At 37.9% G+C, this 16,170-nt stretch overlaps 1 protein-coding gene across 1 annotated transcript in view; it reads left to right on the top strand.

The window, feature by feature from the left end:
* Positions 1 to 899: 899 nt before the first annotated feature.
* The window catches only part of LOC129255841 (mothers against decapentaplegic homolog 3-like), a 56,291-nt gene continuing 41,020 nt past the window's right edge, over positions 900 to 16,170 (top strand). The window contains exon 1 of the mRNA XM_064097954.1: positions 900 to 1,099. Within this exon, the coding sequence (XP_063954024.1) occupies positions 900 to 1,099 (200 nt within the window). The remainder of the gene's footprint in view (positions 1,100 to 16,170) is intronic.

Consider the following 16,170-nt stretch of genomic DNA (forward strand, 5'->3'; position numbering starts at 1 on the left):
GAGGAAAATCCATTGAATTGATGGATTTTCCTCAAACCTCCCGTCAAACCTTCACCAAATCTGTTTATTTTTCTGCTAGTTTTACAATATATTTTTTGTCGGGTGAACATCCCCTTTATCGAAGTGAGTGAACATGCAATTATCAACCTAGTTCGACCATAAGAGCTGAATGTACTTCGGCGCGGCCTAGCGCTTATATATATATGAGCTCGACTGATCAGACAGAGCTAGCAGCATAGAGATATGTATAGTATACATCTCTATGGCTAGCAGTCTGACAAGGCGGAATAATATCATCTTGTTATTATTTTATATCTATTGAAGTTATCTAACATTAAAGAGAGCAGTGTTAAGCAATTTAAAATAATGCTATATGGAATAATAATTACAAACATCTATATGCTAGACCTCATGCAAAACCTAATCCATTAAAGAACTATTTTTTGAAATCCATTATAATGGAAGAACAACAAAATATGAAGCGTTATAGGGCTGTCCATGCATTGCATGTAATATGCATGCAGCGGCAATAATTTGGCAACTGCTCCAGAATTACAGCCCGCCGCGCCGCCAGGCCAGGCCGGCCAGATCGAGAGCTCGCTGGAGCTAGCTAGCTGTCGACGTCCCGATAAACCGGTACGTACGGTACGTACGGTACGGTACCGTACGTGAGCGCGCGAGCGCCCGTTCCACCGCACCGTACCATGCCATATAATTAATGTTGTTATTGCTGCTTCATCACGGCATCTGGTCCTGCAATGTATGTAATTTGTCAACTGAATGTGACAAGAGATCTTCATTTCTGTGTCAAGTGACGTGTGACGGCTAAAATTAATTATTTAGCACTTCGTCTCATTACAGGCAACTTTGCTCTGATAAAATCTCCAGAATAAAGCAAAATGAACACGTTGAGCATGCCATTCACGCCACCAATCGTGAAGAGGTTGCTTGGATGGAAGAAGGACAATTCGGAGGACAAATGGTCGGAGAAGGCTGTGAAAAGTTTAGTAAAAAAGCTGAAGAAGTCGGGATGCCTTGAGGAACTTGAGAGAGCTGTTACGACGCAGAACAGCCAAACTAAATGCATTACCATACCTAGGTGAGAAGGGATCTATTTAAAAAAAGGGGGAATTCACTCTTACAAAAAAGTTCAGAAAGGGTACCTAATGGAGTAATGAGGCTAACGCCAACGGGTCGTTAGTCTAACGTTAGATCCAATAACCTCATCATCATCATCTGCTGTAATCTTCAAAGGGCTCTGCAGCCTATCACGAAGATGAACTTAAATTCGGTCACATTTGCTCTACAGCCGCCGTAGGGCGAGTCGAAAACGGCCGTTTTGACATTTTTTGTACCAGCTAAATAAATATAGGGCCTAGGCCTACAATACATCACATGATTGATAGGTGGTTTGAATAAAAATGAATAAAACGGCTGTTTTGGACTCGCCGTAGAGCAAATGTGACCGAGGTACATGTATAACTGTTTAGTTACTACGAATAACTGCATTTCTGGGGATTAATTAACAATTTCTGACATTTACTGTCATTGGTGAGTGTAGACAGGGTCAGGGGCTTCCTAGACAGGAATAACCATTGTTTCTGGGGATTTATTTAACAATTTCTGACATTTTACTGTCAATAGTATCATCCCCATTCACAGACGGTAGTGTGTGTGTTACGTTAGTGACTGTGAGCCCGCATGTGTATACCTGGTCGCCCAATTCGGGCCTAGGCTATAGTGTTTTGTCTAGATTTTTATTTTTTTTTAGGTCTAAATGACATATTATCTTGAACGATGGCACACTATTTTCGTTAGACTCTAATCTTTCTTTTAATACTACGCATATACCCAAGAAAATATCGAAAATAAACGTTACCGATGATTTATTCCTTATTTTTGAAAATTTATTGCCGGAGAGGAAAACTGGCAGCTGTGTGTTGCTGCCCTCTACGTTTGTTGAGTTAGGCTTTTATGAAGGATGACACTAAGGGTAAGGCCTTTTCTTCCGTCTCCTCTCCAAATCAATGTGAACTTTTCCAAGCAAGTTTGCACTCACTGATGGACTGGTCCTCAAAGTGGCAACTTCAATTCAACACTGACAAGTGCAGTGTTTTGCATCTTGGATCAGGTGACCAAAGAGAGCACTACAACATCGGGAGTACAGCACTGAATGCAGTTAGAGAAGAAAAGGATTTAGGGATCATCATTGACGACGATCTAAAATTCCACAAGCAAGTGTCAAATGCTGTCAATAAGGCAAACGGTACTGATCAGCATCAGACGTACTTTACAGTGTCTTGATTCGACCACTATCCCCAAACTATTTAAAGGGTTAGTGCGGCCACTCCTGGAATATGGAACTGTCATCTGGTCACCACAGTACATTGCTGATGCGAAGGCTGTCGAGAGAGTTCAGAAGAGAGCAACAAAAGTAATCTCCAGGATGAAACATCTTCCATACAAGGAAAGGCTTAAACACCTGAACTTACCATCCTTGGAATACAGAAGAAAGAGAGGTGACATGATTCAAGTGTACAAGATCACTCATGAAGTCGACAGGCTTAACCCAGACCACTTTTTTCAACTAGCTGACAGTACTACAAGAGGTCATAGGTTCAAACTTGTAAAGCCAAGATGCAGAACAAATGTGAGAAAGCAAGCTTTTAGTCACCGAGTAGTCAATGATTGGAACTCTCTCCCAGCTGAGGTAGTTGAAGCTCCCACAGTAGACACCTTCAAAATCAGGCTAGACCGACACTGGAAAGATAAGCATTATGATTCCCACTACTCTTAATTAGATATGGGAAGTCAATTTTTCACCAACTTGCCCCAATGCCTCCTTAAACTTATTGAAGCATGAAGGAAGCTGACAAGAAGATAGACCTGGAAGCTCGACTGCTAATTCAGCATTCTTCCAGTATTTGCTGTAAGGTAAGGTAAGGTAAGGCTTTATGATTAGAATTTTCGATATCCTGGTCAATCAATGCAAGCGACAAGTTCTGAACGGCTCCAAACGCACGCACATAGACAAGCGCAACGCAGCGGCACAAATCACGATATATGGCGACTGGTAAAGACGTCTGTAAGGATGATGACGTCATCCAAGATGGCAACTTACCATGACCAATATAGGATCGAGGATAACTATGTTTTGATCATCATTTGAAAGGAATTAGTATGTAACTGCAGTCTAAGGTAAGATATTTCCAAATTTTATATATTTTCTTGTAAAGTTGGATGTAATTTCTTTTTTATAATGTGACATTTTATGTACAAAAAACGATCTGAAAATCGGGTTTCCGCCGAATGTTAGATCTAACGTTACTGCTAATACGTTGTCTTTACGTACGGGCCAACAACTCTTCAGTCTATGTATTGGTGAGTTGAGCCAACGTACAATGTAGTTCAGCGGAACAACCAAAATACAGAGACTGAAGCTTTTGGTCTAGCTTTAAGTGCGCTAAATTCATGCTTGAATGAAGTGTGGTAATACAAGAAATCTGCATAATCCATGATTTAGTACGTGTGCCATGGCACAATTGAAACCTTTTGAAAATATAGGCTATTGTGTTTGCGTTTCTGCTGCTATTTGAACTAAAGATAGGCAAATTTTTTTATTTAATTTTATTTCAGTGATTTCTGGATAAAATTTGATCAAATAAACAGTTAATACATGTGGAAGCATCGTGGTATAGCGGTTCTGACTCGCCTTTTAATCAGAGGGTCGTGTGCTCGAATCCATCATTGCCTAGCATCCTCTGGCAAGGCGTCAGTCCACACTTTTTAACTTTCTACCCAGGTTTAAAATGGGTACCCGGTACGATGCGAAAGCCGATGTAGTATGCCTAGCAATTGAGTCTTTGAAATCTTGTTGGAATGCTCCCCAGGGAGTGGAGAAAGTGTATACATTGTATGTGGGCATGCCAGGATCTAATGACGGAGGTAATAATCTGTAAAGCGCTTAGAGGCGTCGTTCCGATGTATTAACCACTATATAAAAGCAGATTATTATTATTATTACACATAAGATCTTGATTTCATTCCTTTCTCTTTTAAGACATCCCATGACATTGATCATGTTGATAGGATGTATCCTGAACAACTTTTTCTTGTTATACATGTGTGCTTTGGTATTATAACGCCAAAATTACGCCAGCAAATGAGAGGTTGAATTAGCAACATGTATGTTGTCATCCAAAGGGTACCGTTTTACTGGCTAAATGCTCGCTGATGCTACAGATGCATGCTTGAATCACTGCTAAACTTTTGCTAATTTTTGACTCGACCGGGAACAGCAGAGCGAGACTATTGGTGGCAGCGGCGTTGTCAACATTGAAATCTTAACCAAGGTAAAGTTTTTGAAATGTCATCATAACCTATATGGACCTAATGGACATTAGGTAATCATGTAGTAGTGTCCTGCCTGAGGTTCAGGTCACATTACCAAGTTCAAAGGTCATTTAGAGTCTATGAACTTACACCATGTTAGGGGAATCAACATAAAAATTGTCTTAACTTGAAAAGTATATCGATCTAGCTCATGACACTTGGACAGAAGGGTAATGGTGTATCACTAAACATCCTGCCTGAATTTCAGGTTACATGACCAAGGTCATTTGGGGTCAATGAACTATGGTCATGTTAGGGGTATTTGTTGAATTGCCATCGTAACTTTGAAAGATAATGTATCTAGTTCATGAAACGTGGACATAAGAGTGATCAGGTATCATTGAACATCCTGCTTGGGTTTCAGGTCACATGACCAAGGTCAAAGGTTATTTAAGGTCAATGACCTGTTGCCATGTTGAGGGTATTTGTCAAAGTGCCATATCTTAAAAGTTTATGGATCTTATCATCTACATGTGGTTCAAAGGTAATTAATTATCACTAATTGTCTTGCACAAGTCTCGGGCCACATGATCAAGTTTGAAGGTCATTTAGGGTTAATGAACATAGTATTTTATGATATGAACGGTGTTTTTTAGAATAATTATTATTCTATAGTTGTTGTTTTCAAAGTCAGCACTGCTGCTCATTTAATCGCGTAATGCAGGCAAGACTGCCAGAGACATTCCACTTGTTATAGGGGGAATGTAGTACCTGATTACCATATTCTACATGTACATGTACAGCACACATAATCACTAACTAAGCCATGGTTGGGCTCAATTACAAGGTAATTGATCGATTTTGTAATTATTTAAAAAAATTTATTAATTGTAATTGTATTTAGAACTTTAAAAGGGAAAGTATTTGTAATTGTTATTGATTTCAATTACTGTCAATTACTTTTAATTACATTCAATTACTTAACAATTAACTTAAAGTAGAAATATATTGCAGATCCTGAAAATTGAGAATTATATATCAAATTAAAGGAGAAAATAAGAAGAACACGATGGTGTAAATCATTTATCATGGAGACCGATGAAACTCAGTTAATTGATAGTTTAAGGTTCTCTCTCTGAATGCCTCAAACACGCAGAATTACGTCCGCAAAATTGGGGATTTTTGATGACGTGCATGAGTGTACAAGAGATGTGATTGGCTCTCCCACATCAAGCTCCACTTGCATGTAAAACCTGTTGCGAGGCTACGTTTTCTCCACACTGTCACTGAATACTTCGATCACGAAATGAAAGAAAACACAGAAGTTTATCTAGATTTGGATTTTCAAATTGATGATTTTGAAGATGAAGAGAATGATGATGAAGTTTCTAGCTCTAGTGAACAACAAAGTGACGTGAATGGAGGTAAATTAGGGGAATTATGCCGGTGATGATGAGTCGGACAATTCAACTTGCATGCCGATTCGCTACCAACTCATGCAGCTGCTAGCTGCACCGCGGGTCAAATCCATGAAAATGAATTCCAGCATGACCACATCCAGACATAGTCCCGGGACAGAGTCTCTTCCCTCTATCAACAAAATTTACTCTAAAGAAGGAAAATAATGATATAAGTGTACTTACAAACAAGTGAATATATCCATTTTCATGGATTTAACCCGCGGTGCAGCTAGCAGCTGCATGAGTTGGTAGCGAATCGGCATGCAATTGTCCGACTCATCATCACCGGCGTAATTCCCCTAATTTACCTCCATCCACGTCACTCTGTTGTTCACTAGAGCTAGAAACTTCATCATCATTCTTTTCATCTTCAAAATCATCAATTTGAAAATCCAAATCTAGATAAACTTCTGGATTTTCTTTCATTTTGTGATCAAAGTATTCAGTGACAGTGTGGAGAAAACGTACCCTCGCAACAGGTTTTGCATGCAAGTGGAGCCTGACGTGGGAGAGCCAATCACATCTCTCGTACACTCATGCACGTCATCAAATTCAAGTCAATTCAGAGACCGATGCGAGGCATATTTCAGAGAGGCATTTTAGCTCTTTTTAATTGGCGATTTCCGCCTTATGTATTATTTTCGTTATTTTTGAATGACCAAGTGATAATCTCCACATCATTACCTTTCCACTGATATATAATAAGGCCATATTCCCAATCAATATATTTCTCCTTTAATTTATGGTTTATGAATAAATTTTATGACTTTTTCATGTCAACTGCTTCAGCATCAAAGAGTAATAGGCAGAATATATGCTCTTTAATATGAAACTTCATCTTGTCATTTTCTCTGTAACTTAGAATTATGTTGAAATAGGTGGTGCTGGTACATACAAAATACAAATTGATTTCATTTATGACTTTCTAAAGTAATTGAAATTGCAATTAACAAAAGTAATTGGTAATTGTAATTGGAAAATGTAATTTTATTGAAAAGCATTTGTAAATGAAAATTTCTTCAATTACGTAATTGTACCGTAATTGAAGAAAGTAATTGAGCCCAACCCTGCTAATAGCATATATTCCTTTTCATGCAATGGTGTGACATTTCACAGTTGGTGAGAAACACTCCTCAACTTCACCACCTGTAAAATATGGTACACTGTCTGTATTTTGGACACATGCCTATTTGCTATTTGAATGCTCAAGTAAGTCAGACATAAATCTTCAACAGTCCCCTGGTGTATCACTTTACTGGGCAAATTGTAATGAAACCATCCAAGCTGCTGTGACTCTTATACATGTAGGAAGGAAATGTTTGTGACATGGTTTCCGCTCTGGCTTGATATTGGGAAGAAAAAATACAGCCTGTCGAGGGTGTTGATACAATTCTCCTGTGGCTACTGGCTTTTCCAAAAGTTATAAATATAAGATAAATGAGATTGTGGTGTTGATCACACATTTTGTGTTAGTACAACATGGATATGAGATGGCTCGCCATTATAAAGTTTTATGATTTGTAAGCTAAATATCTAAACTAACTAATAATTAAAACAATATGCAGCTTGTGATAGAGCTACATACATAAATAATAACAAGTTAATTTTGCATGAATAATGATTTCCTTGAGTTCAATTCTAGTGGAACAGCAACAAAAAATTGTTATATAATGTGTTCTGTTTTAGCAAAAGTAAGAACCAAGTCAAAGTGATGTCATTCACTTATTCATTTCTTGTATACAAGTACATTGTAGGGCTGAGTCAAAACATGAACGCCTCAAAACGACTGTTAAAATCATAAACGTGTATCTGTTTTATTACAGGGGAATCCAACCCATATAAAAACTTGTTTTTATAAGGAAAAGAAAAATCAGACAAGTTGATAGGTGAAAGTTTGAACAATATTGGACAAACAAGAAAGTTGTGAATTTTCAAAAATTGTAAATATTGGTAATCACTATACCCATGGAGACTTCAAATTGGCCCATATAGGATGTCATAAAATAGTGATGTAAGGCAAGGACCACCCTTCCATGTACTCCAATACATATTATGGCTAAAATGTCATTTTCCCCCAAAGTTTTATTTAAAATTATATTTTTCTTTCATGAGGACATTAAAAAATATACTACTTGGGTTACGTTTAGATTACTGCCCCAGGGGAATGGGTACTTAGGAGGAAACCACAAATCCCTGATAATAAAGTACATGGCCTATGGGAAAGTTGTCCTTGCCCCTTGTCATAATTTACTTACCCAGTTGCCAATTTGAAATCTACATAGTATTAGTGATCTCAATTTTAAAGCAGTTATAACTTTCTTATTGCTTGTCCGATTTCTTTCAAACTTTCACCATTCTGTTTAATTTATTTTTCTCCTTCCCAACACAACATTTTATGGCCAAGGCTGGATTCCCCTTTAACCATTTAACCATTAGATCTCAAATTGAATGAGAAAATGAGAACACGTAGTATACATCATTTATCATGGAGACCGATAAAAATCAGTTACTAGTAATTGATATTTTAGTAATTTAGAGTTCTCTCTCTAAATGCTTCGAACACGCAGAATTAAGTCTGGGATATTGGGGATTTTGATGACGTGTATGTGTGTACGAGAGACGTGATTGGCTCTCCCACGTCAAGCTCCACTTGCATGCAAAACCTGTTGCGAGGATACGTAATGGAAGAAACACCCAGAAGTTTACCTAGATTTGGATTTTCAAATTGATGATTTTGAAGATGAAGAGATTGATGATGAAGTTTCTAGCTCTACTGAAAGACAAAGTGACGTGGATGGGGGAATTATGCCGATGATGATGAGTCTGACAATTAAACTTGCGTGTCGATTCGCTACATCTCATGCAGCTGCTAGCTGCACTGCGCGCGGGCCAAATCCATGAAAATGAAATCGAGCATGACCACATCAGGACAGAGTCTCTTCCCTCTATCAACAAAATTTACTCTTAATGAGAAGGAAAATAATGATATATCTGAACTTACAAACAAGTGAAAATTTCTGAAGGCAAATCAACTTATGAATAGCAGCAGAGGATATGCACCGACGATGAACTTCACGTGGCTGGGATAGATTGTCAACTCGTTCTGTTAGATCAAATTTCTATCTCATTATTTTGACAAAATTACGAAACTTGGGGAATTATTTTTCTATATCAAAATATACTAACACCTAGTACAATTTTTAATTACGATAAAACCTTTGTTGTAGCCAAAAGTTGAGGTAAATTGAAATTAGATGTAAAAGGTCATCTGCAACATGCGTAGCTTGCATGCGATTGTAAACCTGTGCAGCTGCACAGGTTGGTAGCGAATCGGCATGCAAGTTTAATTTTCAGACTCATCATCGTTGGCGTAATTCCCCTAATTCACCTTCATCCATGTAACTTTGTTGTTCAGTAGAGCTAGAAACTTCATCAATTTCTTCATCTTCAAAATCATCAATTTAAAAATCCAAATGTAGATAAACTTCTGGGTTTTCTTTCATTTTGTGATCGAAGTATTCAGTGACAGTGGAGAAAAAGCACCCTTGCAACAGGTTTTGCACGCAAGGGGAGCTTGACGTGGGAGAGCCAATCGCATCTCTCGTACACACACGTCATCAAATTCGAGTCAATTCAGAGACTGATGCGAGGCATATTATTTTAATCCTTTTTAATTGGCGATTTCCACCTTATGTATTATGTTCGTTATTTCAAAATGACCTAATGATAATCTCCACATCATTACCTTTCCATTGATATATAAGGCTATATTCATAATCTATATATTTCTCCTGTAAGTTTTTTTTTTTATTATCATTGCTGATTTGACAGATATAAATTTTTCTTTTCCCAAAATGCATTTTATCTACTCCAGACAAAATAACTGAGCCTATATTTGTAGTTTTAGATTGTAAAAGTAAATATACAAAGTATGTGTACATGTAAGAAAGATAAGGGAAAATGCAGACATAGACATGCTTTAACTTTCATTTTGTTTAGGGCAAGGTCACTAGAGAACTCATTTCTATATTACAGCATGAATGGAAAGACTTCTCATTTAGCTGCATTAGACCCCGTTCTCAGTATACTTGAACTGGATTCTCTTGAACCAGTTTAGGAAACCAATTTATAGGAGGCCGTTCTCATTACGCTTTCTAAAACTAGTTTACTGGAAGCCGATTCAGAAAACCAGTTTGGAAGATCGCTTTGCTAGCGTTCCCACTTGATCACACGAAAGTGGTTTTCAAAATCACTTCACGTAAAGCGATCTTGTTGCTATGGAAGCGCTCTCAGTGGGGTGATACGTTTCGCGCGAAATTGGAAGCCGCAGCATAGGCATTCTACACCTGTCGTGTAGAGTAGCGTGCTAAAAATGTGCGAAGACTGCTTCCCGAAGAACGGTTGTGTCCTCACGCTGAAACCAGTTTAACGAGGCAAAGCGATCTTAAAAACTACATCGTGAGGTGGATTTCTGAACCGGTTTGGAAATTGCTTCCAAGACCGCTTCAACCATTCTCATTACCAGGGACGCCACTTTTCCGTATTTATACGGAATTCCGTCTTTTTCCCTGTTGTCCGTCTTATTTCCGTATTTCCGACTTTTCCTGTTTTCTGTGTACTAAAAAAAAGTCGGAAAATCCTCCCTTTTCCTCCCCCCTAGCTCTCTCTCGATTGCGATGCATGTCGATCGACCGAGTGAAAGATATTTCCCCGAGATATTTGCTTTTATACAGTACACAATTTATAAACGCGTGCACTGCCCACTACGTTCATTGAGTTATGCTTTTATCAAGGCTTTCTGATTGGAATCCTCGATATCCTGGCCAATCAATGCGAGCGACAAGTTCCAAACGCACGCACATAGACAAACGCAAAGCAGCGGCACGAATCGCGATATAATAGCGACTGGTAAATACGTCTGTAAAGATGATGACGTCATCCAAGATGGCAACTTACGATGACCAACGAAAGGATCAAGGATGACTAAGTTTTTATCATAATTTGAAAGGAATTATCGGTAACTGCGGTCTAAGGTACAATGTTTCTGAATTTTATGTATCTTCTCGTGAATTTGGATGTGATTATTTTATCATAATGTGACATTTTATGTACCAAAAACGATCCGAAAATCGGGTTTCCGCTGAATGTTCGATCTAACCTTACAGCTGCAGCTGATACGGTACGTAACCCAGGGAGCTCCGGCCCGCAAAGCGGGCCGGAGCTCCCTGGGACTGGGTTAGCTGATTGTCTCTATGCACGGGCCAACAACTCTTCAGTCTATGTGTTGGTGAGTGGAGCCAACACGGTTCAGCGGAACAACCAAAATACAGAGACTGAAGCTTTTAGTCTAGCGTTCTGTTACTTTAGAAACTCACAACTACCGTCAGTTTTTTTCAAATCTTGACTTCAAAGTCATCGATCACAACAAGATAAGAAGCCTCTTGGCCCCCCCCCCTAAATTTGAGGTGGGGATCCCCCCCCCCCAAAAAAAAAAAAAAAAAATAATAATAATAATATATATATATATTTTTTTTAAATGCTTGCTTGCTTGTCCAATTTTTTACCCGTGTCCGCCGCCAATGCCCCAATTCACTGATCTTGGACACTCCCTGCCCGCGATAAGTTTCAGTATTTTTGGAGGACACCTAGTGGCATCCCTGCATTACACATTAAAGTAGTTTCCACTAAACTAGTTTCCAGTATGTGAACTTGATTTCAACAAGGGAGACGAGGAACAGTAGTGGTACCCGCATAGAAGTACCCTTTGCCCAGACAGAAATAGACTCTTTCCAAGAACAATCAGAGCTTGGAACTTATTGGATTCAAATATAAAGAATAAAGTGTGTGTTGATAGTTTCAGAGCAGCATTCTGATCCACATTAGAGCATCATGCTGGCGATTTGCAGTCTACTGCCCTGTCGGTGTAACTTCAGAAGGTTCAGTAAACTAGTATTAGGACGGTAGTGAGAACGGTGTCTTTGCTAGCATCCTCATCACCATCTCCTGAACTGTTTTTCAGAACCACTTTCATGGAAGCGGTCTTGTTGCTATGGGAGCGCTCTCAGTGGGATCACATGTTAAACATGAGATTTGAACCACAGTGTAGGCATTCTACACACTGTGGAGTAGGGTGCAAAACATACATGTAAGCGAAGAAAGCTTCCCAAAGACCGGTAGTGTCCCCACTTATGCTTAAACTAGTTTAACAAGGCAAAGTTTTTGTAAAGCACATCGTGAGTGGTTTTCCAAACTTGTTTGTCAGATCACTTCTGAGACAGCTTCTAGGATTCCCATTACCGGTATACATTAAACTAGTTTCTACTAAACTGGTTTCCACTAAACTAGTTTTGGGACTGTAATGAGAATGGGGTCTTAGTCTCTTTCTGTTAAAAGCAATTTACAGAAAAACATCAGCTAAAAATATTAATAACTTCAACTATTGTTCTCAACACTTGGAAAAATTTACCTTGAAATTTTTGGCTATCCACTGCAGACATTATCAATGATATGGCCCGATCTGACTGTTGATAATGATGTAATGTTGAATGATCATTTGACTGACTGACTGCAATAGTTTTAATTAATTGACTGTATTTTAGCACAGCTACATACATGCAGAGTCTGATAAGTTTAATATTTTTGTTATTAATATGTAATAAATTATGTGAGTTTACATGTAAGATATGATAACAGCTGAGACAGATTATGTACTGTCTATGTTTGATTACTTTATCTGTGAAAGAGCAGCGAAGATAATTGTTAGGGTGTCGTTATGCTTCCATTGTGGAGCCAGAATCAGTGTTTCAAACGTCGTTTCAGAACGTTTATCACAAACGTGGTTATGGGATTGCTGTTTATGCTTCATTTTCAGAGGTGAAATCGCAATCTGCAACTGGCTTTGCATCGTAATTTTTATTGAGCAGGAAAGCGCGTTCGAATTGGGCACCCTTTTTTGAAAGTTTTTTTTTCCGAGTGTTGTTATGGTTGACTATTATTTTAACCTCAAACCGTTTCTGATCTTTTAGTAATTGTATGGAGCTACTTGACATAGCCATATAATTTCTACCATGGAGAGGATAAGGCCAAGTAAAAAAAGAAAGTAGTTGATCGTCCTCGCGCGCATCTATTTTGGCCGCCGCATGAAAATTTTTACTATTTACTATTTTCAAAAAATTGACTAAAAAAAAAAAAAAAAAAAAAAAAAAAAAAAAAAAAAAAATTGTGATGTTTCTCGTCCGCGCCCGATTCCCTTTTTGATAGCAGCATCAATTTTCTTGATATTTACTATTTTTATGGCTTCTGAATAGCGAATTTTTTTTACAAGATTGGCAAGCAATTTGCTCCCATCTGCTCTGGGATCTCTCTCGCAACTTAAAAAACAATTGCAAAGTCCGATATCGCCGTAACTGCAAGAAAGAAAAAAAATTCTGATTTGGTTTTTTATTAGAATTTAGAAGATACCATCATAAACTAGCAAGAAAATAAAGTTTGCAAACTCGGAAAAGATCACGGATTTCTTCATTTTTAGTGCATTTTCGCGGACCCCGCTTCATGAATCTGAACTAATCCGTCGCGTGCTTTGGAAATATGGCGCAGATAAATCAATTTTAATGACGTAATTTGTATTTTAGCGGGTATTTTGGTGAGTGATAGCGCCTGTACTTCGATGTGTGTTACGATGATTGACTGTGCTTTGTGTTGGGTGAATGCATGTGTGCTGGGCATGGGATGATGTGATTGACTGTGCTGGCGCGACATGTGAATTTGTGAAATGAATTTAATTTTCTGGCGAGTTTTCTAACGTCAGCAGGCAATGCATTGAATATTCAAAAAAATAATTCAAGATTGAAAATCATTAATGGGATTCCAGTAAGTGCCAATTCTGTTCAAATTTGATAAACGTCATTCTTCCTTGGGCTATTCGATTTGATGGACAATTGTAAAAATTAGTTATAGATCTAACACTAACAGTTACAAATATTGAAATAATAAACATTATGTGAATAATTAATTAATTCTATAATCATTTAACATTTGATATCAATTAAAAAAATGAATAAAAATTGAACAGTATTAAACATTATGTAAACGAACATACAGGCAGCTGGAAACTGCAACGCGAAACCATGCCCAGTCCCAGAGCTAAAAAAGAGATTGACTCTGGAAAACTGAACATGGCTCCATGGTAATGAAAATAACCCCCCCCCCAATGCATTTTTTACCCTTACATATATATTAATATGGAATAATGTTTAAATCATTCACTTGACATGAACATTTTGTTTTACAACAATACAGTACCGGTATACATCAGTAATACATCAATAGATTTTTATTGCAATATACATTTTCCATAGATTTCCAATCAATTGTATATGCATATATATATATATATATATATATTTCTACTCATAAATTATTAATATTGAGCATGCATCGATCACATAATTCGAGCTTGACATGGCCTGACAATCATTTGAATAAAAAATAGCAAAAAAAATAGTAAATAGTAAGGACCTCCCTCATCACTGATGTCAAAAAACGGGCCGAGAAAATGCCTTCTTGTTTTTAAAAAAAATAGTAAGATAGCAAATAGTAAGGACCTCCCTCATCACTGCTTTAAAAAAACCCGGACGATCAACTACTTTCTTTTTTTACTTGGCCTAATAGTGAGACAAAATAAAGTATATACCAGGGGTGATATTCCTCCGATTTAAATAGAATTTCCGATTTGTTTTTTCCAGCAAGGCGTACGATTTTTTGCTTCATTTTTGCCAAATTTTGAAAATCCAAGATTTTTCCAGATTTTTTTTCTGATTTGGTATTTTTAGCGCTACCATATATATTGCACCGCGTGGCTCTAATAATTGGTAATTTCAGCACCACAGTGATTCCGACCGTACCCCTGAGCTAGCTGCATGCATGCCCGCGCTACCCGGGCTGCCGCGGGCGCGTATAACGCAGCTAGCATCTTGGAACGTGTGTGTGCAAATGTTCGATCGGGGGTTGCGATACGAATATCGTCGATTGGTAACCTTGTGAGTTTTCTTTCAAGGGGAATTTAGGCAGTTGCAGGCATCAAACTTTATTTGTGATCTTGGTCATGGATATTGACATGCAAATAAATTGTTCTCTTGTTTACGACGACTGAGCTAGCTGAGCTTCGACCTTCACGAGTTATTTTTTTTAGCATCGTCTTCGTATTCACGTACACTACATGACTTACAAAAGAGGATCACGCAAATTGTCATGACTGTTGCACGCCTTGTGATGGAATTCACCACATTGATGGACTTTTTGTTCTGGATTTCTTCAGCACTAGTTTTCTTTTGGATTATTATTTCGCCAAATTGGATAGATCTACAGTGAATCTCTGTTGGACTTGTGATTTTTTGTTATAGATCTAGATCCTGTGATTTTTTTGTTATAGACTCTAGATCTAGAAGCCCAAATTTTCCCCTCCAGGTATGCACAAAATTGCACCACTTAAAGTCCCAAAATGCAAAAAGTCCCTACCGTGGGAGGGGGGATACCCCCTCCCACATCCTCCCCCCTGTCGCTTCGCTCCCTCGGGCTTGGTCGCTACGCTCCCTCGCTTAAGTGTCTTTTTTTCTCAAGAGTAAATATCACCCCTGATATACATGAAGAAAATAAATAAGACATCAATTTGGTTTAGCTACTGCAGGGCTTCTGGCTCAACGACGTCTCCTCTTCATAACTCATGTTCCATTTTTTAGCTCATCCGGCCCGAAGGGCCTGATGAGCTTATGCCGTGGCGTGGCGTCCGTCGTCCGTCCACAATTTCAAAATGCTTTTTTTTTGCCATTTCAAGTCCGATTTCAATTCTGTTTGCTTTATATGATAGCAATAGGTGGGGGATTCAAAACTTCTACACAGAATTTTGAAACTCATTAAATATGCTAATTTATGTGCATTTTTCAAAATTCACAAAAATGCTTCTTTATGTGTTGACCAATTTTGAATTTTTTGCTTCCATCTGGTAGAGTCATGAGGTTCACCAAACTTCTGCACAGAATTTTGAAATTTTGACTAGAACAATTTTTATGCTAATTTATGCATATTTTTAAAAATTTACATAAAATGCTTCTTCTTTATTTGTTGACCGATTTTGATTTTTTTCTTCCATCTGGTAGAGCTTCATGAGGTTCACCAAACTTCTACACAGAATTTGTATATTTGGAGTAGAAAATTATGATTATTTATGCGAAATTCATAAATCACAGAAAATGCCTCTTTATTTGTGGTTCTGTTTATACTTCCCTAAAAACCCTGATTCTGGTCAAACAACGTTTAGAAATGCACCTTTTTGTAAGTTTACGTTCGGCATTCTGAAACGTCATTTAAATGAACGTAAGCA

Source organism: Lytechinus pictus, chromosome 3 (genome assembly GCF_037042905.1).
Source record: "Lytechinus pictus isolate F3 Inbred chromosome 3, Lp3.0, whole genome shotgun sequence".
In the NCBI taxonomy this organism is placed as follows: domain Eukaryota; kingdom Metazoa; phylum Echinodermata; class Echinoidea; order Temnopleuroida; family Toxopneustidae; genus Lytechinus; species Lytechinus pictus.